At 38.9% G+C, this 24,868-nt stretch overlaps 3 protein-coding genes across 8 annotated transcripts; all 3 read right to left on the bottom strand.

The window, feature by feature from the left end:
• Positions 1-245: 245 nt before the first annotated feature.
• Positions 246-9,223, bottom strand: LOC101164052 (DNA topoisomerase I). The gene is made up of 21 exons (XM_023955155.1): positions 9,081-9,223; positions 8,572-8,596; positions 6,391-6,475; positions 6,207-6,321; positions 5,777-5,829; positions 5,601-5,693; positions 5,413-5,488; positions 5,244-5,332; positions 5,031-5,146; positions 4,822-4,943; positions 4,604-4,726; positions 3,840-4,027; positions 3,610-3,754; positions 3,228-3,371; positions 2,880-3,065; positions 2,720-2,788; positions 2,517-2,631; positions 2,260-2,387; positions 1,882-1,976; positions 1,652-1,801; positions 246-1,570 (listed from the first exon to the last, which is right to left on the bottom strand). The coding sequence occupies exons 1-21, from the start codon at positions 9,111-9,113 to the stop codon at positions 1,468-1,470; spliced, it is 2,253 nt and encodes a 750-aa protein (XP_023810923.1). The 5' UTR covers positions 9,114-9,223; the 3' UTR covers positions 246-1,467.
• A 3,953-nt stretch (positions 9,224-13,176) lies between these two features.
• On the bottom strand, positions 13,177-18,947 carry LOC101163809 (ubiquitin carboxyl-terminal hydrolase CYLD). Its single transcript, XM_020703460.2, has 13 exons — positions 18,041-18,947; positions 16,981-17,110; positions 16,156-16,403; positions 15,915-16,074; positions 15,336-15,468; positions 15,074-15,178; positions 14,916-14,995; positions 14,777-14,843; positions 14,573-14,705; positions 14,368-14,476; positions 14,167-14,285; positions 13,901-14,099; positions 13,177-13,707 (listed from the first exon to the last, which is right to left on the bottom strand). Exons 1-13 carry the CDS (start codon positions 18,473-18,475, stop codon positions 13,502-13,504), a joined length of 2,124 nt encoding a protein of 707 aa, XP_020559119.1. The 5' UTR covers positions 18,476-18,947; the 3' UTR covers positions 13,177-13,501.
• A 1,403-nt stretch (positions 18,948-20,350) lies between these two features.
• On the bottom strand, positions 20,351-23,905 carry LOC100820718 (glutathione hydrolase 7). Of its 6 annotated transcripts, XM_011475402.3 has the most exons (16): positions 23,751-23,905; positions 23,382-23,464; positions 23,274-23,294; positions 23,059-23,207; positions 22,872-22,989; positions 22,712-22,779; positions 22,570-22,643; positions 22,147-22,328; positions 21,983-22,070; positions 21,783-21,913; positions 21,460-21,545; positions 21,158-21,301; positions 20,914-21,031; positions 20,714-20,857; positions 20,552-20,640; positions 20,351-20,463 (listed from the first exon to the last, which is right to left on the bottom strand). In XM_011475402.3, exons 1-15 carry the CDS (start codon positions 23,878-23,880, stop codon positions 20,554-20,556), a joined length of 1,623 nt encoding a protein of 540 aa, XP_011473704.1. In that variant the 5' UTR covers positions 23,881-23,905; the 3' UTR covers positions 20,351-20,463; positions 20,552-20,553. The 6 variants fall into 6 exon arrangements, with proteins under 6 accessions (XP_011473704.1, XP_011473701.1, XP_011473702.1 ...); XM_011475399.3 differs by having other exon boundaries at positions 23,274-23,464; XM_011475400.3 differs by having other exon boundaries at positions 23,059-23,294.
• Between the last annotated feature and the right edge of the window lie 963 nt (positions 23,906-24,868).

Genomic DNA, 24,868 nt, shown 5'->3' with positions numbered 1-24,868 from the left:
TAATGTCTTATTCATTTGGGAGCTGGAATAAATATGGTCAATAAAGTGTTTGGGAACCTGATGGTGTGTAGCCCCATCTGCTGGTGAAAATGTGTCATTACATTCGCTCTTGTTTCCATGGGAGACAAAATTTTAAGGTTTTACACCTCAGTGTTAATTATGCAGTCAGCAAAAACCCAGCTTTAGACTAATGAAGCTCAAAATTCTCAGGCAGGAATTTTTCTGAGGAAGAAGAACACACAACATTTACCTCTAAGAATTTATTCATTGTTTTCAACCGACCGCAGAAACTCAAAAACATAATCAAAGGCTATGACAAAAAAGATAAAACAGGAGTAGGATGTTGACTTTACAGCTACTTACATCAACTTTCCTATAAGAAGTGGAACAGAGTGGAATAAAATGAACCTGTAATTCACATTAAATGTTAAATTATTCAATCATAACACAATTAAAACCTGCCAGCTCTGTAACAGTTTGGTGAACTTTTTTTTTTTTTGGCAAAGTTAATATCCCTCACACCCTCCCACCAGGAGGCAAAACACTTCCCATTTACTCACCTTAAATACATTTTGACAACATGACTTTCAAGTAACCTACGGGAGTCGTATTGTTCTCTGATCATTAAATTACCTTAAAAAACCCGATGATGGGAGATTCAAAGAGTGTTTGCAACTCAAGGGATGAACATGATTGGTTCACATTTTCCGTGAATGAAGTCCCTGATAATAAAAAGCGGTAAAATGAAATATTCACATTCTGCTTGCTTAAGAAAAAAAAAAAAGAAATCTTGAAATGGTTGCATTAATTTCCCCTTTGCCTGCCCAGACATCCTCTTTCATGCCCAACAATTTCAACAATGTCCAGTTTAAAGTATTGACCCAGACAGAAAGCGTTTATGGCAGAGCGTCTGATACACACATACACATACTCATGCATACACAAACGCACAAAAAAAGCTCACATTTACATTTCCTTGAAAGGCGTGTGGGTGAAGTTAAAGAAGTTTTTTTGATTTTCACTTCATCTATCAAAATATAGAATTCATTAATAATACATGGGAGGGCTAAAATACAGAGCAAGTGATTGAAGGAAAAATAAAAAGGTTAAAAAGCATTTTATTTTTGCTTGATAAAGCAGTTATAGGACCACAGAGTTCAAATCTCAGGCTTTGTCCCTGAGAAGGGACAGAGACTAATGTCAAGGAGTCTTAGAATTATACCGATTCGCAGCGGCAGACATAGCTTAGCCTTGTTACCCGAGCTCCAACCAGATATTTAGACTATCCACCAAACCACTCTCATGTTATAATGACCAGATCCTGCTCGTCGTGTCACTTCAGGTCTTTTTTTTTTCTTGAACAAACTTCAAAATGTTTTCTGGGATTTGGCTATCAAGTAAATCCATCCATGTAAGCTAAAAACATGTATTCAATAATAAAAAAAAAATCATCAGTTAAACTGGGGTTTAAAACTCATAGTCTTCATCTGCCATGTCAATGGCCCAGGCAAACTTCTCACGCTGGGTTTTGTTGTAAATCTTCTCAACGGGTATACCCCACTTCTTGCACCTACAAGACCCAATGACATTCATATTAAAAAGGCAAAGTGTCCCACTGTGGTTCACAAAAGTCAATTGTAGCAGATCTTACCATGCCACAGATATGCGTGGATCCAAATAATTGAGTTTGGACGTTCCCAGGGCAATCTGCTTGTTCTCTTCGCGATCGGTCGCCTGCACTTCCAGCTTCATGAGCTGCTCCTCTATCCTCTGAACTGCCTTCCTCTTGCTCTCTACCGCTCTGCAACAGAATACAACTCAGCAACCATCCAAGTATAATGCAAGAATAAATTTTAAAAAAAAGAGGTACAGATGACTCACTTTTTTGTTTTTTCATCTTTTCGTACTTTAGCATCAGCCTTGGCGCTCTTCAGTTCTCTCTTGGCATCAGAGAGCTGGTCCTTTTTAGCATCAATCTAACAGTCAAAACAGTTTAGTCTTAGAGACGTTTCTGAATGTAAAAAATCAGCTGTGTTCCAATTCAACACATGTTCTTTAGGAGAAGTTCAGCTTTCTAGCTAGACAATTAGCAAACGCACGCCAACCCGTTGTTAAATTAGACAAAACAAAGACAGAATTTTTTTTAACCAACAAACAAATCCTCCTTTCACTACTTACAATTTACAAATAAGTTATATGTTTTGGTATGCATCCCAACCTTTTCCAGACTAAAAAAAAAAAAGACGGCTAGCTCTTCACCTTTGCTTGCAGATTCTGCATGGATTTCTCAAACGTCTTGGGTGGAGCCCTCTGATGGTTACACAGGATGGCCACGGCTCTGTTGGCCCTGTTGTAGGACAAGATCTTGGCTGGAATGTTTTCATCCGCTGCATCAAACAGGATCAGGTTTCAGGTTTAGAGAATTGTTGAAAAGGGGGTGAAATTAAGTTGAAAAAAACAATTAGTGTTGCACAGCCATTGTTAGAGAAAAAAAAACAACTCTGGTGAGAACATACCAGTTGTGAGCTCCTTCAGCTGTTGCTGCAGGGTGATGGATGCGTTGTATGTACGGAAGACTTTAGCGGTCAAACCGTCCATCAGCTCCTGAAGATGCTTGTTCAGAATAGAAGTCTGCAGGAAAACATGCGTGTTATTACCTGTAATCTTTCTAAAAGAAAACAGGAGCATAAAAAAGAGTTGTTTTTGTGTTGGGACGTACGTTCAGCCGATCGAACAGGTCGTCATCCGGTTCTTTGTTTTCCATGAACAACTGCAGATTCTTAAACACCTAGGGAAAAAACAAAACAAAAAAGCAAATGATGCATAAATGTAAAGTAGTGACAGTGATGATGTTCCAAAAAAGAAAATTAAATTCTCACCCTTTTCTCTACTGGAACTTTGTTGTAGTAACGGATGGAGTCTTTACCCAGGAAGTCGAACTCCACGACGTACTCTTGACCTTCATTTTCTGGATAAAGGTTGATGTGTTCAACTCTCAGCGAGCAGCAGCCGACTGTGTCTGCAGTCTCCCCCTCCTCCTTCTCATTACCCGCTCTCAGAGCCAGCTAGTAAACAGAAGAACAGAAGGCGTTAACTTTCACTGAGCCCAGTGATGAGGCCCCTACTAAAGTCAAAAGAAAGGAATCAGTCTGACATTTTTTGTGTGGATTTAAAGCTTCATACACACATTTGATGGAAACTTTCAAATCAGAAACTCGTGTCTTCACCTTGTCAATGAAGTAGAGTGCCACAGCCCGCTGTCGGACCCTCATCTCCTTGGACTTCCAGTCTTCTCGGTATTGAGCTCTGATGCGGTCCACACATTTCTTCAGCCTGCGAGCCGTTTCATACTTCTGCCAGTCCTTCTCTCCCTGCACACAGAACAAGCATGAGGGAACACGATGAGAACAGAGCTTTTGTTTTTAAACTCTGTAAAAACAAGTTACACAAATCTAAACAATAAAAAGTAGCATTTTAAATTACAGTAGAGCACATAGTTTAGAAATTAAATACACGAATGTGACACCAGATAAGAAAATTACACCAAATGGTACAAACATAGAGCCTAACAGCATTCTAAAAATCAGACGAGAACATTGATTTTCCTACCTTTATTCTAGAGCTGGGGTTCAGCATAATGTATTTGATAGAACCTTGAATGTTTTCTGTCCAGGAGACCAGCCAAGTCACTTTGTTGTCATGGCGAACTTCTTTCCATTTAGTACCAGGGGGTGGTTCGGGGCACTTTGAGTCCCTTTTTTGAACAAAAATGATAAACATGCAAACGTTATTGTTGCGGAGAGCTTGACAGTTTATCTGTACTTGCTCTTAATGCTCACTTGCTGCAGTTGATTATGATGTCTTCGGGCCTAATACGACGTTTCAGCATTCCCATTTTCGGATGGTCTCCCCGACCACGAAACAATCCAGGGGGCTCAATACGGAAGTTAGCGATGCGTTCTTTGTGATTGTCCATAATACAATAACCATACTTTTGCAAGAGGCGCTCATTTTCTTCTTTTATTTTCTATGGGGGAAAGAAAGCACTTTAAACATTACCTGAATAAATTAACAGGACACTTTTTTTTTTTAACCAAAATGAATAAAAAAAACATTTATAAGAACCAAAAATGCCAGAGATTTTGTTTTTATGGTTTAAAATACGGGCAAATAAGAAAAAAAGGATTTCTTTTTCTCTGCTAAAGACATTTTCATTTCTAGTTTTCAAATAAATAAAATATCTAGATTGTGGTTACTTAAGTAGCAGGACTATCCTGTTTCGTATCACCAAAAAGTTGGTATAGCCTTCCATTTTTTGATTTGTGAACCGTGTATTGAGATCATGTATGAATCATGTAAGAGGCAAAGATACAAAACCCTAATGGACACAAATACAGGAACCAGCAGTTTGAAAGGCATAGCTGTCTTTGTCAACTGTGTAAACATACTACTACTAGAGAGTCGGAGTCCCTTCTTGTTTTTAAACTATCCCAATTCTTGATTACACCTGGTCCAGGTAATCAGCAGTACGTGGAGCAAAAACAGGCCTGCAGTTTGACACTCCTGCCGTAGAGCACGGCGTCCTTACACAGATTTTACTGACCTGTTTCTCTTCTTTTGACATTGCTTTTCTGGCTTCAGACTGTGCTTTGAAATACTCGCTCATCTCCGTGAAGTTGCACTTCTTTAAATCTGTGATTGTGGCTTTTTCCTCTGCTGTCATTTCCTGTGAGGCAAAAAGAAAAACAAAGAAAAAGGTATTAGGACATCTTTATAGCATCAACTGCACCAGTATTCACACAGACGCAGGATTTTCCCTACCTTTCGCCAATCTTTGAAGAAATTTTTGCGAAAAATATCTTTTGTTGTGTACTCATGATCTAGCATTTTGGCAAAAAAGGTAGCCACTTCTTCAGCTTCTGGACTGAGCCTCATGGGTTTACCTAAGAGCAAAACAAATAAACCGAAGCAAACAACATCAGATGTTGTAGGGCAGTTGGATATTTAATACTTTACACAAAACTAGTTACCATCATAATAAAATTTAACACGACTAGGAAGGGGCTCGTAGGGGGGAGCAAACACTGGGCCTTTGTGTTCGAGAAACTTCCACTTGACACCGTCTGTGTATCTCTCCTCCTCCCACCTGTAATAAAACAACAATCAATTTGAACACAATAACGACACAATTTTCTCTCTAAAATGTGAAAAACAAACCAACAAAATGGGGAATTTAAACTCACCATTTCCACTTCTCCTCTGGTTCTTTCTTTGCTTTCTTTTTCCCATCTGTTACTTCTTTCTGAGTTTTTGTTTTTTTAGGCTTGATGTCCTAAAACAAGAAGGACAAAGTAATCAGGTTGTTTACTCCAAAAGTGTAAATATGAATAATAAACTGAAGCATTCGCTTACCCCCTCATCTCCTGGTTTTCTTTTCTTGACCTTTTTGTCGTTTTCAGTCTTTATTTTCTTGGGTTTGAATTCAGAGCTGAAAATGTAAGATTGTGTTACAGCTCTAAGAAACAAAGTTGTTGGCTTGGGTGATTAAACAGATGTTAGTTTATAAAACCAACAAGAATCAGACAGTCTGGGTAACTTACTCGTAATCCTCATCTCGCTCTCTCTTTAGGGACTTTTCGTGTTTGGGAGAGTGGTAGAAATCCTCCTCCGGCTCAGACTTCACATGCAAAGGGCTGAAAATCATTCAAAAAGTTCAAATGTGGTACAGTCACGTGATCCGCCATAATTACAAAAAACAAAACAAATAAATACCAACCTGACAAATCCATTTTCTTTTTCTTTTTTGACTTTATCATTCAGCAATTTGATCTGAAATCAAAAGAATACGACAAGAAACTCTCAAGAGTCGTAGTCACTACAAAGCCAAATACTGACGTTAGTTTCCTATCTTCAACTTTTATGACCCAACGTTGCTGTTGGTACATGATAAAATACAGCTGCAATGAATTACTGACAAAAGACCAGAGCCGTTCAGATAACATTCCACACAGTCATTACCGTGTGTTGCGCAATGACTTCTGTCCGCTGGGTAGAAATCACTTCAAACACGTGCTGCATTTTAAAAAATCACTTGACAACCCCTCAAGTTATGAAATTCTGTTTTTACTGTTATTACAATACAACCAAATGTCTAGCTGCATTTTCCCTAGAATACGGAAGTGTCTGATCGCTCCAGCTTGACTTACCTTGTCTTCTTTCCTCTTCTCCTTGTGCTTGTCTTTGTTTTTCTCTGTACTCCCATCTTTGTGCTTCATTTTCTCCTTGTCTTTGTATTTTTTGTCTGATGGGTCTTTGTAATCGCTGCAGAGATGCACAGTGTTATTCTTCAGACACACACCCACACCCACACCTATGAGGTGGACATCCTACCTGTTGCCATGCTTGGATTTTTCTTTATCCCTCTTGTAGTCCTTGTGTTTATGTTCTTTGTACTTGTCTTTATGCTTGTGAGAGTCTGAAAGAAGGAAACAAGATAAAAACATTTGTACTGGCCCGATCAAACAATATGGTTTCCAACTTATTCATATTAAAGGAGGAACCACTGATATCACTCTTAATCAAGTCTGTGTACAGAAGCTACTCTGACTCATAGCACAGAGGGATGTTTCACTTCTGATTGCACTTTAAGTTGCAAAACTATGCTAATGTCATAAAACTATTAATATCTAATCATGATCCTAACTCAGCCAATGCAAACCTTAAAAGGTGTTTCTGTCTTATTTATGTCAGTTAATTTAATTAGTATCACTGTTCTCGACCATAAAACACCATTTATGTGGTATGAAGTGTGTGGCGACCGCTAACAGATGTTTGGAGCTACGAATACCTCATTAATTATTAGTAAAACAAATTTATTTGGGTTTTTTTTAATAAAAGGGACCTTAATGTTCTCTAAATTTTAGAAACAAAGAGGTTTTATTGGATAATGTAGGATCTTTTAGTTATTTTGATCATAAAGACTTTAAAATAGCTTCTAAATCATCAGTTGAAATATATTTTTTAAAGGTTATACCTATCCATGACAGCTTTACAAAAAAAAAAAACAAGGTTGGCTTATGATTTAGAATAAGGAATTCATTTTTAAACAAAAGATTCAATGCAAAAGCCACAATGTGTCACGCTAGCATCACGCTAGCAGCGCTTTTATAAAGTTGTACTAAAGCATGTCCTCCTGCCTTCCTTTGAGTCTTTACAAAATTTTGAGCCACAAGGCAAGTTCAAACATGCGAGCGAACAATATATGCATCAACTTAAAGACTGAGCAGAAGAATACATGGATCTCCTCAAGAACAAGCAATTCCTCTCAGTAAATAAAGAGCAGAATCTACCCAAATTAAAAGCTTGAGATCAGCACACCATCCTAAAACGTTAAGGGGGTCAAAGCTTCATTTTGTGGTACAAGCAGTTATCACTAATACCAACCTTAAGCCTTAACAACAGGGTTTAAGTAGTAATAACCCATATTTTACCACAACATGCTGCAGTACAAAGTCAAAATATTTAAATGAATGCAAGTCATTCAGTCTCAGAATGAATGAAGCCAAAAACTTAAAATCTTGGAAGTGGACTGCGTTGGTTAAGTTTTTTATTGTTGTTTATTCCTCAAAACTGTAAAAAAAAATTGAGTGAGGTACTCATGTCAGAATAAATTTAAATGTCTTCTATTAAAAAAAATGTATTTGCATTTTGTTTACAATATGGCCAGTAACTGATTTGTTCCAGTGTTGGCCAACCTTCAAACATTTAAAGCAGTTTTTTATGTAAAAAAGAAAGAAAAAAATAAATTAAAAATTAAAAAAGAAAGAAAATATGTTAGAATATTTAAAGCCACAAGTTTTCTCACATCTGCTCATATTGCCAGTTTTTATTCAATGCTCCTGATCTTTCCTGCGAGCAAGAGCGAATATAATGCAGTTTCTATATTAAAACTGTGCATTTCTAACATTGATAAAGGTTTTTGGCTGCACTAGTAAGGGTTTGTTTTGAATTCATGGGCATGGATCTTAAAACTATCAACTTTCTTCAAGGATGGGGGCTGTTAACTTTGTAGTTAATAAAAGAGTGGACTAATCATTGAATTAACCTTATGGATCAAATGCACGGAGAGCTCATGCTATCGCCACACCGCACCGAGCCTTTGCACTCATTCCCACAGCTGTCTCCGGCTCACAGACTCGGTTTAGGTTGAAGAAGAGTCGGGCCGCTACACCGAAAAAGAAAATGGCGCAGAGACTAAGTCCTCAACCCCCAAACCCTCACTTTCAGCTGGAAAATGAGCCGCTTCAAACGCATCAACAACAACTTCCGTTGGGGCGAACTAATAAAACACGTCGAGTTGTGCGGCATTGTTGATTAAAAGAGAAAAATTAAGATAAGGAAATGATTTTACAGGGCCTCGCTTTTGAACAATAGGCGCTTGTGAGTGAGACACAGGACTTAGTCTCTGGACGCCATTTCGCTCTACTACGGAGAACTGACATGATGTTCCGTTAAGTCCGTTTAAACGTCAACATTTTTCGTGTTTATACGTCGGCAGAATGTCAAACTTACCATTGATCCGGGAGCCACCCATAATCTGGAAATCAAAAACAGACGAATGTTACATTTAGTAGTGTGTTAGCTTACTAGCCGGCTACCTAACTTTGAACTTGCTGAATGGCAAAGCGACAGTTTGCTAGCTTCCCTGCTAGCAAAGCTACATCGCTACGCCGCTTGATAACATGGCTTAAAGGCTAATTTGGAAGCCGCTAAGGCTAACATTGCTTTGAGCTAAAGCCTCAAGAGTACGTTGCGTTATCTCAACATCTCTGTATAACAAGACTCAGCAAAACGTTCAGTGGTAGTACTTTTGTCTTCTCATTCCCCCCAACAAGGGACACAACTTTTCAAGACGTTCTAAACGCTGAAATAGGCAGATTTCCCATGACAGCCGGCTACCGTGCTAGCTGCTATATGCCGTTAGCCGAGGTACCTCTCTCTGTCAAACCTGATCAAATACATGGTGAAAAGCCTGGTGGTACACTACCAGATTTGACACAATGAGATACACCACAAATTACCTGGTCTTCGTTGTGGGAATGGTCCCCACTCATTTTCTGAACCTTGTTTGGATAAAAACAAAAAACTAAATAAAAACCACGTATGTTCTCACACACCGGTGAGTAGATGAAGGCAGAATGAAGAAAAGATGGGGTTGTGCAATCGGCTAAGTTCTCATTGTATACCAGTGCGCATGCGTGGTAATTTAAATGGTGTGGAAAGGTGTAGCTCCTCCTCTTTTTTAAAACACATTGCTCTAAACAGCATCTGGCCGACAAGTCGGTACATCAGCGTGGTCCACGTCAGGCTATCCACCGTCCCACGAGGGATAATAAGGAGCACGGATGGAAAAAAAACTAAAAACAAATAAGGAGCACGGAAATAGGACAACTACAAACTTCTAGCAATGGTCTTGACTGGTAAATTTGATTTATTTACATTTAAGATGCTCACTAAAAACCAGTTTGTCCCTTATAATCCTTCTTGTTTAAAATATTTACAGTTGAGTTTCGTACGATTTATAGTTTATAGTCACATTTAGATAAATACAGGCCTATATGCTTTAATTAAATATAAATACATCAAAGTATGTGCACTCAAAAACATAGAGTACAATCCAAAACAGCCACCAACATGAAAGTATCTGTCAATTTCAATTTATTTCTTTTCCTTTTACAAAAACAAAAGATTTTGTACAAATTATTTTGCAAAGGAAATGAAAGGGAACAAAATGGTCAGTTTTTTTTCTGTCCCAATGACATTATTAAGAGAAGTAAATTTAAAGTAAAAAGAAAATATTGTACATGTCTGCAAACATACAAAAAGAAGATAATGGTAAAAGGTACTGTACCTAAAAACACATTTCTCCTTTAGGATTGTTTATCGTTTACATCACGGTATTCTGTACGGAATGACCCTTACAGTGGCAAGTTTATGCCACTATGCCACGTACTTGGAATTTAGCTACATGGTTTATTGTTGTATTTTTTAAGCAATTTTTTCCCCAAGTTTTTTTAAAGGTGATTTGGTTTCTTTAATCAAGTGGTTTAGGTTGTTCTGTATCTTGACTTCTTGAAATATAACCTATGGTAAAGCTTATGAAAACCCCAAATTCACCATATCAGAAAACAAGAAAAATACAGTCTGGGAGATTTATTGTTTAGAAATCTCTGTGTGACATTGTAACTAACTCAGCAACTGCAAAGGTCTGCTCGGCTTCTTAATGATTAGTTATATGAAGTACGTTTTGGGCATGAAAATTTAAAGTTACCTGAACACAATGTACAGTTTTAAAATGACAGCCTCCTAAGTTACAAATGAAAACAATAAATGTCATAAATAGCATAGGGATGCGGCAAGACTGTAGATTTGATAAATCCCAAGATGAGGAGAGAATGGTACAGGAAAAAGAATTTATTAAAGAAAAACTGAATGCTCTTCAAGAATAAAACTTCACCTTTGAGGTAGATTCGCACATATTTGGCTGGTGTTGAAGTCAGAGCTAATGCCACTGTTAAGTGACAGAGAATGGCTTTTCTTGAATTACCAGGTTTTTCCACTAGAGGGCGCCATTTCACATTAAAATACAACATTCATTTTAACCTGAGCTTTCACCACCAAGTCTCCGATTTGTGCTGAAGTCCATAAAACTAAAGACAAAAAGGATTAATAATTGGAATTAAATCCTAGTCCCTACATATTTATCCAAATAAAATCAAAACTTTATTTGTATAGCACTTTCCACTCGTGCTACTCACAGTGCTTTACATAAAAACATTATGTAAATTCTTTAAAAAAAAAGAGGCAAATATTTTGTACACACACAAACACACGATGGTAAAATGATGCAATGTAGAAATCTGGCTTTGTACTGAAGTGGGAAACGATAATTTTGGGACATGTTTACATCAGCGACGCCCCACTCAAGGTCACAGAATACACTACCACAGGACCCCCTCAGATCTAACCATAGGAGCCAGACCTGGGAGATCCCTTTGCAGTGACCCCATTCACTGAGAAGGATCAGTCACTGATGTTAAGGATTCATCTGAGGAAAACACTGGAGTTACAAACAAAATGAAAAAGGAATTTAAAAAAAAAAGTTAACAACATATAAATGACCAGATAAGTAAATAAATATACCTTAATAGACAGATTTACATGAGTAAATGTGAATATAATTAGTAAAATGAGAACATACATTAATTAACATATCAAATTAATGTCTAAATTTAAAGCTAGACTAAAAGGGCCATCCTTTAAAACCATGAACAGCCTCTCTGCAGCCATGAGGCTCTCTGGGAGTCTGTTCCACAAGTGAGCTCCATAAAAGCTGATAAGGGCTTGCCGTATGTTTTAGTTCTGACTTTTGGAATAACCAAAAGGCCAGGACCTCAGGGTCTGCAAGGGTTCATACATTAAATCATATCAGATAAATATGAAGGCCCAAGATCCTAAAACATTTATAAACCAACAAAATAACTTAAAAATCGATTCTATTTACATATCCTTTAGAAAAATAGTACTACCAAAGGGAAGATGGCAAAAAATATAGCCTTCTGCAAAAAAGAAAACAATCCATCTTTAATCTGCCACATTTGCTGAACAAATATTAAACAAAGCTTTTGAGTATTTTTACATTGAGTTAGAGGGATTTTTTTTTTTTTTTTTTTTTTTTATTTATTTGTTCCTTTCATGAAAATTAATGTTCAAATGTTTACATGTTTGTCTTACATATTGAACATTTTCATGATTGGAAGGGAGCAGAATTGAAGAACACAATTCTTATAATTATCTGCTCCCTTTTAAACATTACATTTACATTTCTCACACCATCACCTGTGCTCAGATTTCACAATGTACAGTTCCACTACACAGTAAATACATTCCATTCATTTAATACATACATTCCAAAAATTGCATTCAACAGTCAAGTTTGTACAAACTAATTTGTTTAGCTTTATACATGCGTTTAAATTTAATAATATTTTGACAACTTTTTAACTGATTCTCCTGGGAATTCCACATTTTTACCCCTGCTATAGACAAACACTTTTGCTTTAATGTTGTTCGAGCAATCTGTTGTTTGAAATCATATTTTCTCCTATGATTTTCATCTCCTGTGGTAAAAATAAAAAGCTTTTGTAGGTCTTCTGGTAAATCTCTGTTTCTGGCTTTAAACATAACTAATAAGGTCTGCAATTCAATTAAATTTTTAAGTTTTAATAAGCCTGACTTAATAAAAAGATCATTTGTGTGGTCTCTAAAATTAGCTTTGTGAATAATTCGAATAGCTCTCTTCTGTAGTAGAATTAAGGGCATTATATTAGTTTCATATGTATTTCCCCACACTTCAATACAATATGTGAAATAAGGTAAAACCAAAGAGCAATATAACATGTGCATAATATGACATGGTAAAACATATTTAGATTTGTTCAGAACAAAAAGGCTCTTGGCTACTTTATTTTTTACATAAAATATATGAGATTTCCATGTTAATTTGTCGTCCAACATAACCCCTAAAAATTTAAATTCAGACACCTGTTCTATTTTTATATTGTCAATGGACAAAGTCACTTCTGTTCTGTTTTTATTACCAAATACCATAAACTTTGTTTTTGTTAGATTCAAAGATAGTTTATTGTAGTCAAACCACATTTTGAGTTTTATCATTTCCATTTCAATACTTTTAGCTAAGGTTTTCAGATTATCCCCAGAACAGAAAAAATTAGTATCATCAGCAAATAAAACAAACTGTAACAACTTAGAAATATCACAGATATCATTTATATATAAAATAAAAAGTTTAGGTCCTACAATTGAGCCTTGTGGGAGTCCACAAATAATATTCATAAGATCAGACTTCTTACCTCCAAACTGTACATATTGTTGTCTGTTTTTTAAATAACTGGTGATCCAGTTCAGGGATAAAACAGGTCTACCCTTAGCTGCAGCTTTGAACCTTTCCAAAGAAATGTCACAATATCAGTCAGATAGGTGCCAAACATTTTCTACAGCTGAAATAATATAGCCTTACGCCATAGAAAATACATTAGTTTAAATTTGATTGGAGTTAAAGTAAATTTGCATTCATACAGACCAACACAACACAAATATAATCTGCCATTGCATTTATTGAAGAGATTTTTACAAATAACCACAAGGCATGAAATTCAAAATATAAACACCATCATTCGTACACTGTGGGTAAACAACAGCTCAGAGTTTAACTCAAGCAAACAAAAGACTTTGTACTGCAAAATGTACTATATTTTTATACTATACTAAATATTGTATAATATGTAAATCCTCTTTCTTGTGTAATAGTGTCACCATCCATTCAGTTACTGGTGTCTGGATGTAATAAAGTGCATGAAGTGAACACACATATTTAGTTAAAGACTGTTATGGAACATAGTGTCCTCGTCCTTAAGTGCCTTTAAGATTCTTGGTTGTTTGGCTTTGAAGGTGGTGCGTCAGTGCTCTGGTATAATAACATGTAAGAATCACACAGCAGCCTTCGCACTAACTCTGGAGCCTGAAGAGGATTGGATCGGGCCTGCTCTTCTTCTGACTGACACAAGAAGTCTCCGAGCTCAGGACAGGCTCGGATCTCGGGAATGTTGTAGCCACTTTGATCATCACCTACAAGAAATAGTGGCCTTAAAATTAGAGATCAGCTCCGAAGGAGATAATAGTCACAAGACGTCAGAGCTGATCTCAACAGAGCCTCTATTGGAGTCTGTCAAGGTTGAACATCAGTATGAACTTCAGTTGAGCAAAATTATTTTTGCGTGAACGTCTTCAGGTAATTGTGAAAGGCAGAAATATTACTTACCACATCTGTCGGCCATGCTGTCGAAGAATACCCACGAGTGAGGTTCAGGGCCATATTTGACAAAGGACACATAGTGGCTGGTCTGAATGCAGAGCACAGCAAACAGCTGCATGGTGTGCCTAGGCACAGGTGTGTCTGCATCTGCTGGAACTGTTACTGCACGGGGAAAGTGACTGCACCGAGACGGATGGCTGTGCACCTAAAACCAAAACATTATAAATGTTTCACTGAAAACTCCTGGTATCTCAAACAGTTTTTATGCACACCTGTGTGTTGCAGGTAAGGCAGTATTGTTTGATCCTCCCTGGTTGCAGCTTGCGATCTGGGAGACATTGAGGACACTCAAATTCTGCCAAATGTCCACAGATGAAGCATTCCCGTGGAGCTGTAGGTAGAAACCACAATTTTATAAAACAGCTGTCCAAAAGTCCTCTTTTAAACATGTGTGGATTGCAGGAGTTCCTCACAATTGTGTAGAAGATCTGTGATGTCCAGCTCCATAGAAGGAATGATGTGGGAAAACATCTTGTACTTATTTCCAAATCTTGGCATCTGAATTATCAGACAGGATGGCACCTGGGGGCAAAAAACATGGGCATGTTGGTATATCTACAAAGAGAAAATAAAGATAAACTCATTCCAACTTATTTTCCATAGAAGAGAAAGACTTACCATTTCAAATTTAAGGTCCTCTGACATGCATGATGTATCCAATAACTGCTGGACTGTTGGAATATGCTGAAGCTGCTCTTTTTCAAGGAAGATCTGGAGGGTGTTGGCCCCCTGAGAGGTTTCACCTTCTGACCTAAGGTGACAAAAACATTTAAAAACCTAAATAAAAGCAGTAGGCTGCATTCATGGTGGATAAACACATACCTGAGCTTGAGTAGTGGCTCTATGCACAGCACCTTCTGAAAGAGAACGCTGATGAACTCCTCTGGGTCTGTTGGGAAGCAAGACAGAAGTAAGACCTTCATCCTTTACTGCATGAAGAAGCCTCACAATTTCTGTTCACCTTTTTCGTCTGTCCTGAAAGTGTCACAGCCAAGCTGTTTTCGAAAATTCATGACACACTCTGCAGGCACAAAGCCTTGTCTGCAATGAATGCATCAGTTATCATTTAGCAGACATACTGGTCATTATGAAAAAGCATCAACGTTACAAAGTTCTTACCTGCGTAAACGATTGACTATAGTTCTCAGAGTGCAGTTTAGAGGTTGCTGTGGTTCAGCAGGCTTCTGGCAGATCCGATCCACAACCACAGACGAACTGAACAAACTGTGAAAGTAATAGTAGAAAGTGCGTTTTACTATTAGACAGATTTATGTGAATGTTCACCTGAATACGGTTAATTTCAAAATATGATAGTTTTCCAACATGTATGAAAAACAGGGCTTTGCACCATGTGGCCTGAATGTTGATGAACTGGTTTTACCTGAAGAGTGTCGCATCCAGGTAACAAGAATTTATGTGGCCCTGTATGCCCTTCATTCTACCCAAAAACAACGACAGTGCTTTGGATTCTGGAACTGGTGGTGCGTCTTCCTCCAAGTCCTCATTTAGAGGAACTGAAAAGTACAAATAGAAAAGTAAAATTTCAAGAATTGACGGACAAACTTTAGTAACACAACAAGCCTTACAGAGTGACGACTAACCAGCTTTTCCAATTAAATCAGGCTTTTAAACATGTTTTTATTAATTTAAAAAAAGGTTTGTGCCACTGATGTCACTTTCTCGGTCAGAATTTTCATATTGCATAACTGTAAATGATACAGTAATAGAACGAGATGCTGTCCTTAACCTGAGCTTTAAGTAAGGATTATCCACAATACTAGCACCCTCATAAAATCTACTACATCCATTCTTGAGGTGGAGAGGAACATTTTTCAAAGTTCTCCAACATGATGTTTGGTTTTTTAATGGACTAACATTAAAAAGCTAAACTTTCAACAATCAGGAGCATTTTGTGCGGTGACACTGAACTTTTTTTAAAAAGGACACAGCGGTGGCTAACCTGGAGGGATTTCGGTGACTTTGTGTTTCTCTGTTGAGCAGAAGAAGCGGCTGTCAGGGCTGCACTTTGAGATGGGAAGAAACAAAGCTTTATTGCTCTCACAGGTGAAAAATCTCTGGCCTCCGTACTTTCCATCAGAGCAGCCATCGACCTCGTAGTCCTGTTGAAAAAATGAATGCAAAGTCATCTTCCCACTTGAAGTTGACAGTCAGTGTTTATGAGTAAAATTCCAGTCAATCACCAGTTCAATCCCAGCCCACTCTTCTGTCATCTCTTCTGGGATCCCGAGCCACCGGATGACTCCATAAGCTGTGATCCCACCGTCGGAAATAACCTCTACCATGGATCCCACCTCCAGGCGCATCTGAGAGGAATCTGTTTGCTGGTTCTGAACATCCCTCTGCTCTCCGTGGTTCCACACATCTTGCTTTGTACAGGTTTCCACGTTTGGCATGGACTGGATGCGAGTCAATGTTTTTCTGCTTAAACCTGAGAACAGGTGGGTGACGTGAGATGACTTGCACTTTGAAAGTCATTGACATTTGGTTTTAGTCCCATCGCATGTTGCTAATCTCCTGTTAAACACTGCATGTCTAAAAATGGAGATTTACAGATTGCCCTAAAGCTTCTTATGAGCAAAAATGTCAAAACATAGAAGAATCTTCAGTCACATTCCAGGACAGCAGGACTTGTTTTTCAAGCACTCTCTCAAATCACGAGTTTTCATGTTTTCAAAGCTCAACTTGCTGTTTGTGGAAAAAGGAAGGGATCAGACCCTCTTGTGGTGAAAAATGTACTGAATTTTACGCAATAAAGGGAGTTAGTTAGATAATTTTTAAAACATTTCTAACTAACACCTGTCTGGTCCAACAAGAAATGTATGGTAATATTAATCAAGTTTAGCCTCAAATACAAATAGGGGTTTATACAAATAAACAACCTGGTGTGTCTGAACATCCATATCACCCTATAGTAACATCTGTCCAACACAAGAGGCCTTCAGCTCTCATCTGCCGCTAAGCTGCTGGACAGGACAAGTTAGAAAAAGAAAAATCCTCCAACTTACTTCCAAAACTGCTATCACTCAAGTGAAGTTCAAGGGGGTTGGAGTTGGATGGAATCACTTGACTGATGTCTGCCGCACTGAAAAGTTGCACCATAGCAGCTTTCTTGGATGACAAATTATAAACATTGTTCTGTAGGGAGGAAAAGTGGGGGTGGGCTGTTATTATATTGTAGTTTGAAACGATAATGTAAGAAGAATTGCAGGAATAAAACTGTGCATTTTTAAACTAGCCAATCAAAAAGGCATCAAATGTTTCTTATTTATTTTGTACTCTAAATCCAATTCTTAACGGGGTCTTTGGAGATGACAGCAGATATTTCCTTTATACATAATGGAGCTCAGTTAATATTTAAGTGCAATATTATTGTTTTACATTTGACACAAGGGGTGTAAAGATTAATCGACCTAATGAATTTATTTATATTCCTACGTTCCAACCAGATTGATCTCGGTGAGATGAGTTGTTAATCTAATCGACCTTTACCATTAGAAAATTGTTTCTAAAAATATTATTTGATTATATCGATATTGGAAAGTACCATTTGAATGAAGGTACCGTTTAGGTTTAATTTACTTTATTATAAAAACGATCAAGGCGGACAACACACGCAATGCAGCAAAAAAAACATGGAGCCATCATTCCAGTCCAATGTGTGGAAACACATGGAATTTTGCAGAAATATGACCATACAGTGTGGTAGAATCTAAAAATGTTCCGTTTGTGTTATTTTGAAACTAAAATTTGAGTGGATTTCTCATTTATTCGTATTTGTTTGTACACTTATTAATTTGACACTTCTTGGAAGAAATCCTACAAATCTAGACAACTTCACCTGCACTGTTCAGTACCCAGACATTTATTTATTTCTGAGTCACACTGGTTGAGGTTTTGGCTAAAGATGTCCTGGGTTGATTTTAGGTCAGTGAATCGGATCGTTGAAATCGACTATCGTATCGTAAACCAAAATTATGATATGATATGAATGAAATTGTTGGTAAACTGAATCGTTACACCGCTGCACATTCATCCTGAAAGGGAGAAGTAAACAACAACACCCACCACAAATTCCACCTGAAAGCCAAGCATGTGCAGGTCAGCTTTGCTCTCCTTCTTTCCAATTTGCATCAGGTTCTTCACCATCCCCGGCAGGTTTCCCTTTCTGTGCCTGACCACCACCAGGTCGTTCTGGGTAAGAGCGCAGATGGCGGAGAAGAGCCGGACGTTGCATACGAGCTCGTAACGTTTACCCGCACTGGAGATGTAGAGCAGCAGCTGGGCCTGGTGGCGCGTCAGTGCGCATGTGTCCTCCCTGTTCAGGACGCCTCTGTTCTTGGGAGTCCCCGAGTTGCTGCCGCATCCATACAGGAGAACCGTCATCTCCCCGCGCGGGGTCTCGGACTCCACGCGACCAATACATCCTCGAGAAAAACCTTTCCTGGACTTTCCACGAACAACAATAAAAAAATTCTCATTTGCCATGGCTTTGGGCTCCATGCTGGTCTCACCGCCTCCAACTCTTGAGCTCTAATAAATGCCGAGGAGATCTTGTTGGAGCTTTGGAGATACCAGTGAGGCTTTTCGTTACCGTCTGGTGCGTCATGCGCCACAAAGATTGAAACTGGCGCTTGTGTTTTTTCTAAAGATCATGAAGAAACCTGTTTGACATCAGGATATAACAGAACTCCACTCCCTCGAGAAATACACCGCCAATATCTGCTCCTTACAACTTTCCAGTAAAAAAACAAACTACTTTATAATGAAACTAAAACGCTTACTTGCTGTCGGATGCGATAAATGTGAAATAAAAAGTACCAGTATGACTTAATTGCAGCCAAACCAGGTGACTGTCAGCGCAGCACTTCCTGCTGAGACTTTTACTTGGAGGAGGAGGGAGAAGCCACGGACTCAACGCCCACCGCTCCGGGTCCCCGCCCCGAGGAGCGCCTCTGACGGGGGACTGGCCCCGAGCCAGACTGCTGCCCCGCGGCGGAGACATCACCGTTCAATGCGATTCCTCCTGTCTTCGCGGCGTTATCAGGTTCCTCGAGGTCTCCTGATAATCAGCTGAGCGCGTGGCCCGCAGATACTTCCTCGCGCATTCTAAACTTCAGTTAGAGTGGAACGGAGAGATGTCTGGGTTTTTCTGTACATTTCCTACGTCATCATCTGACGGATTTTAGGCCTACTTCTTTGTGGCAATCCAAGAATTTAAAACAGGCTAAACATCTACATTTAACAGCTCAAGGCCAGAGATTTGTAAATTCACACATTTGAGTAGAATTTGCCAAACAAATGAAAAATGCTGAAAATATTTTATGAGTAGGCCTGTAGTACGTTTTGAGTTTGGAAGCAGAAGAGAGTTCATTAAAAAAAAAATCTCACATTTAAGCTTATTTTTCAATATACATAACTGTATACTTTATACAGTTATACTTTGTCTTAAAGGTTATCAAGTAACAAAAACTACACGAAAAACATCTCAAAGCAGGAAATAAATTCCAAGTTTACAGATTTCCCCATGAACAGAGAAACTGGGAGCAAAGAGCTCAAATCAAACCAGGATTATGGAGAAAATGCTTTAAGTAAACCCTGCAGACTATATAAAGCAAAATATAGCAAGTATACTCTAACTTTCATTTTCTGATTTTTGACGGCTGCCTGCTGGACAATATTCACAACATGTAATATGAAGCACACCTTTATTTTAATTTTTTTAAATTAAATTGCAGTCATTTAGTTTTTGGTTCAGTTGCATTTCAAGATGGACTTAGCTGGTTGAGTTTTAGTTACATTTGCTAATGCCCCTGATCAGTCCTTCAGGTTAGTTCCTGCAGTGAATAGTTTGTTCAATTGATTGTTTAAACTCTCCAGTTTTGACTGATAACTTTATTATGCCAAGTTCCAGATTTACCATTGGCACCATAGATCTGTTTTTAAAACATTCATGACAAGTCTGTCGTGCTTTTCTTAAGTCCTACATTATGGAATAAGTTCTTTGCCTCCAATTGTTTTATTGTATGAATGTTTTATTGTATGAAACACTTCTCATTAAATGTTAATTATTAGCTGCAGCACAAATACAGAGGCTGATGTTTACAGTCACTGATACTTAACTGGAATGTCCACACAGTCCCTGTCACCCATGCAGAGTCAACATGTGTGTGAATATAGCTTATCTGCAGTTCTTCCTTATATAACAGCCCTTGTGTTATTGTTCACAGGTCATATCCTACAAACAGACACCAAAATCTCAACAACAGGGACCATTTAGAGTTAGCTCATACACATTGGGGGTTTGGTTTTAATTAAATGAGAACAATCCTAAAATTTACACACAAAAAAAAAAAAAAAAAAAAAAGTAAAAAAAGCTTGAGGTCATATCATTACGTTTTATTCATTGGACTCTGCTTGTAGAAATTGTCTGCAACTCAAGGGTCACGTAGTCTGTGGTTTGAGAAACTACACGTCTGTTGTAAATGTAGCTGAGAAAAGGAGAATTTGGAAAGCATTACTCATAATTTTTTGGAAATGACGGCAGAAGTCAGCCACCAAGAAGGATGTCACACTTACAGTCAATACGGCTCACGTTGAGTGTGGAGTCTTCTTAAAGGGAGGCTGTCGTTTTTCTCTTTATGGAGGAACAGTACATTCACCAGCATCTGAAGAGCACAGCCCACATGTGGATCAGTCATCGTTTCATTCCTTCAAACCTAAAACTAGTTGAGGTCACACCTGTGTGATTTTATTCAGGTGGCTTCGTCCACCTGAACTGCTCAGAGCCATGTAGGTCCCACATACATCCCAGGAAGGCACGAGCATTGCAGGCATTAGAAGAGTCAGAGGCCTCTTTCTTGCTCCAACACGGTTTTCCTGAAACTACATTGAAGATGTATATGAATATTTTATGGATTAAGATCTGCAGTCGTTCCCACCTGTTCAGTTGGAGGTTTTACTGAGGTTTTATTTGGCCAGAAAAAGTCAAGAATTAGGCTGTTGAGAAGAATCCCTGATGGAGTCAGGATCCTGCTTCCAAATGGTCCATTTAAGGAACTGTTATAAAAAATAAAAATAAAAAGTCAAAAGATCTCGTATGAGAGAACAGCACTCTGCCTGGCTGTGCATGCCGTGCATGACCTGCTAGCATGAACAGTAGACTATCGGCAGATGCACAATCACCTTGCAACAGATACCATGAGGTTATCTGGTCCCATGACAACAACTTGTGCAGTCAGCAGTTCTGCTGGGAAGGAGTAGCTGGTGGAGTTGCGGAGCGACTGCAAGTGAATCATCTTGTTGCGTAGGATTTCGGCCTGACTTTTACTGAAAAAAGATTAAAAAAAACAAAAAATATCAATTAAAAGAAGTTCAAGTGCCTATCTAGGATTTAAGGTTGCAATATATATTTAATGTATGGGATATGAGATGTTAAAAGTACGGAAAAGTGTAGCTACGGTGATTGGAGTAATGCAGTGTTTTACTTGAGCATTGAGGAGAGAAGATCATCTGTCAAGTTGTTCCTATGGTCACCTAGTCCAGCAGCCACAGTGAACGCTGTTGTCAGAGCCTTGATTAGGAGGTGAAACAATTTCAATTATCAAAACCATTTTGTCCGTACTGTCTAAACTCAAAATTGAAACCATGTGGATTTAAGTCAGCTATTCAGCAGAAAGCTTTTAAGTAAATATTGGCACGACTCAAGGATGCAACAACCATTGCAAACGCATTTCTATGAACTCACACTTTAAGTGCAAAAATTTCTTCATGTCAGAAATATTGGTGGACCTTTCACTGAACGGCTCACCTCCTCAATCCAGTGGTATACTTGTTTCTCCTTGACACCATTTTCTTTAAAATGGAAACCTTCTAGGAGATTGAGAGCTCCGATCAACAATGCACCAGCAGAAGGTGGAGGAGGGACTTGAATGATGAAGTCTGAAAGTAAAGCGATACAGTTTGTGTTGAAGATGAATTTGAAGTTTGCCATTCAAGTGTCAGTTTTACCCCTGAATCCACCCTCCAGGGCCTGTTGTATCTCTGCAGTGTAGTTGCCCAGATCCTCTCTACTCAGGACCCCTCCGTGTTTTCGCACCTTTGTGAGGAAAAAACCAAAACAAAAACACTGTTTCCTGCCATTAAATGGAACGCCCCCAAAGTGCGTTAGTCACCTCATTCTCCATCTCCTGTGAGAAAGTTCCGCTGTAGAAATTCCAGACGCCAGCCTCCAGGACATCCGCCAGCTCTGGCATCCTCACATAAGAACCAGGACTCAGACCACGGCCTTCTGGGAGGAATACGTCCCGGAAATGCTTGGGAAGCTCTGTACCTTCCATTTTTGATACTGCATCAGCTGCACATGAAGATCATCAAGTCCTAGCATGTCAAACTATTATAAAAAACCCTCATAAAAATTTAACAGATCTACTTTATTTTATTCATGGTTGTGCTGCAGTCCTTTTGCCATTTTTTGCAGACAACTCAAAATGCAAATTTCACTGATCGTCTTGAGAGAGAGAAAAAAAAAAGTTTTATTTTTAAGTTTGCAGGTTAATCTTGCCAAAAACAAGACAAGGGCATTTTCTTTTACTCACCCAGACTATGTGACACATTGAACCCTTCTCTGGCCACACTTGCAGCTCTGCCGACAACATCCTCCCAGAGCAAACTGCAATATTCATGTGGAAATCCATCTTTGACCAAAACAATATGAATTATTGTTTCCATTTTCCTTACCTTCCATACAGCCGATGAGCACGGTGAAACCCCATTAGCATTCCCGGCACTCCCACAAGGAGACCTGCCTACAAATACACTATTCTATGAATGGATATATACAATATTGATAACAAAAATCCAGAACTTCAAGAGGCAGTTTCACGTACTGGTTTGTTACCTTCATCTCTGAAGGATTTTGCAGCATCTCGTCTCTTAATAATTCAGGTGTAGATCCTTGAAAATTTATCACCCTGGTTTCATTCCTTTTGATGTCATGAACCAACATCACCCCCCCTCTACAGACAAACACCAATGAGGATTGGAACAGCTTTGCATATTAGTCTGAAAACAGGCAGGCTGCATACCCCCCTACACTGGACACATGCTGATGAACAATGCCCAAGCAAAGGGCACCGGCGATGGCTGCATCTACACTGGACCCACCATCGCGGAGCACTCCTTCACTGAGCACGGTGCAGCGGTCGTGATCCGATAGCACGCCTTTTATCGTGACCTGCAATGCAGCTGTAAGGACTACGAGGAATGCAATCAGTTCAGATGCACGAGTCACACAGCATACCAAGCTTGCATCCAGATGAATCTGCAGAAACAAAGCAATGGTTACGCCAACTGCAATGACGATGGCCACACTGTATATTTGCACAGGAGTTTCCGGGCTACAGCATTCCTCGTCTGTCTCTTTGAGCTTGGAGAAGCTTTGGTCCGACATCTCTGAGCTTCCAGAGGACATGTCTTTCAACTGGATGGGATCTGTGACAGCAGTAAAAGCATTTGAAAGCATTTGGACTGAAATCTACAAAGGGAAGCATTCTTAATTAACCTCTTAAGACATTAGCTCTTGTTTGATATGCCTTTTTTTTTCTTTTCTACAGGGCCCCAGCCAAGTTTTGGTAATATAAACCAAAACGTGATGTCCACACAAGTGGACGCCAGGTTTCAAGAGGTTAAATTACGCACACCTGCTATTTTCCAAAGACAAGAAAACCTACAGCCTCTTGTTTGACAAGATTAGTCAGTGTACTCTCTTCCCGCTCACCATATTTGCGCTTCAAATCCTGTTTACTGTCATTTGACGGCGATTCATCAGTAAACTCAGACGGACTCTCAAAACTCCTGTAGCTAAAAGCTGTGTGCTTGTTCAGTTTGGTTCCAGCACAGCTCTCCATCCCGTCCAAATCACCTCAAATACAACAATCTCACTTCCACATTAAATGCACTCAGCGGAAATTGAACACAGCAGGCGCAATCACCTCAAAACCAATTAAATCAGCCCGTTTGAGACAATATCATTTTTTCTTTCAAGTCCAGAATGTACAGACAATTTAAAATATATTGGCAACATACTTTATTCAAAACGTTTCAAAATAGCTTACATTTTTTTATTGATAAAAAACACAAACAATACTTTATCGCATCATACAGAGAAATTCATTCCTAATTCAGTCACAAGTTAGAACAATTTCATCAAATTATTTTTGCTCATTTAAATGTATGTGGTTGGACAATAACTTCATGCAAATAATGCCACCAGTTTAGCCTAGTTCCTGATCTCCGACGGCCGTTTAGCGGCTCAGACTGCGAAGTACCGGCTGCTGCAGGTGGAAAGAGGCAGGCCGGACACTTTGGCGAATGCGGTTTTGGCGCTGAATAGTGTTGCGGGACGCACACTGTCTGTCTGCCCTAGCCCTCTGGAGACAGGTTAGGCGTGTCAGCTCCACCAAAGCTTTAGGCTGAAGGAATAATCCAGACACAGCTGTTGCATCCGACACCCTGAAGGGGGGGGGGGGGGGGGGGGGGGGGGGGGGGGGGGCACATTATGTGAGAAACATAATGGAAATTGCAGGCAATCATGGAAACAATGCCTGGTCATAACATTTGAAATTGTTGCAATATTTTGACAAATAACTCCTTGACACCTCACCTGTCATGTTCTGTGTTTGCAGATGGGTCTTTGAGAAGAGTGGAGGTGGATTCTTGAATGTCAGGTGTCAAAGCATCCTGGATTTCAGCAGAAACTGCCTCTAAAAACACACACAGATCCCTTCTTTGCAACAACTAGTTGGTATTTGTCAAGTAAATAAAGAGTTTTTCTGCAGTAAAACAAATATGACGTCAGGGTATTCCCTAAAACAACTTCACAGCTGAGGGAAATGC

The sequence above is a fragment of the Oryzias latipes genome, chromosome 5, assembly GCF_002234675.1.
Source record: "Oryzias latipes chromosome 5, ASM223467v1".
Taxonomy (NCBI): domain Eukaryota; kingdom Metazoa; phylum Chordata; class Actinopteri; order Beloniformes; family Adrianichthyidae; genus Oryzias; species Oryzias latipes.
The sequence above is the reverse complement of the archived record's forward strand: the minus strand, read 5'-3'. Positions and strand labels throughout refer to the sequence as shown.

Excerpts from the sequence above, each read along its gene's own strand:
- LOC100820718 (XM_011475398.3), bottom strand. The coding sequence starts at position 23,880 with ATGGAGAGCTGTGCTGGAACCAAACTGAACAAGCACACAGCTTTTAGC. Across the intron at positions 21,032-21,157 it reads CTCATGGTATCTGTTGCAAG|TTCCTTAAATGGACCATTTG; the intron begins GTGATTGTGCAT and ends TTTTTATAACAG. Across the intron at positions 20,641-20,713 it reads ACCTGAATAAAATCACACAG|ATGCTGGTGAATGTACTGTT; the intron begins GTGTGACCTCAA and ends TGTGCTCTTCAG.
- LOC101164052 (XM_023955155.1), bottom strand. The coding sequence starts at position 9,113 with ATGAGTGGGGACCATTCCCACAACGAAGACCAG. Across the intron at positions 8,597-9,080 it reads ATTCCCACAACGAAGACCAG|ATTATGGGTGGCTCCCGGAT; the intron begins GTAATTTGTGGT and ends TTTGATTTCCAG. Across the intron at positions 3,066-3,227 it reads CACTCTACTTCATTGACAAG|CTGGCTCTGAGAGCGGGTAA; the intron begins GTGAAGACACGA and ends TCTGTTTACTAG.
- LOC101163809 (XM_020703460.2), bottom strand. The coding sequence starts at position 18,475 with ATGGAGCCCAAAGCCATGGCAAATGAGAATTTTTTTATTGTTGTTCGT. Across the intron at positions 15,469-15,914 it reads AGTCACCGAAATCCCTCCAG|TTCCTCTAAATGAGGACTTG; the intron begins GTTAGCCACCGC and ends TGTACTTTTCAG. Across the intron at positions 14,996-15,073 it reads ATAGTCAATCGTTTACGCAG|ACAAGGCTTTGTGCCTGCAG; the intron begins GTAAGAACTTTG and ends CATTCATTGCAG.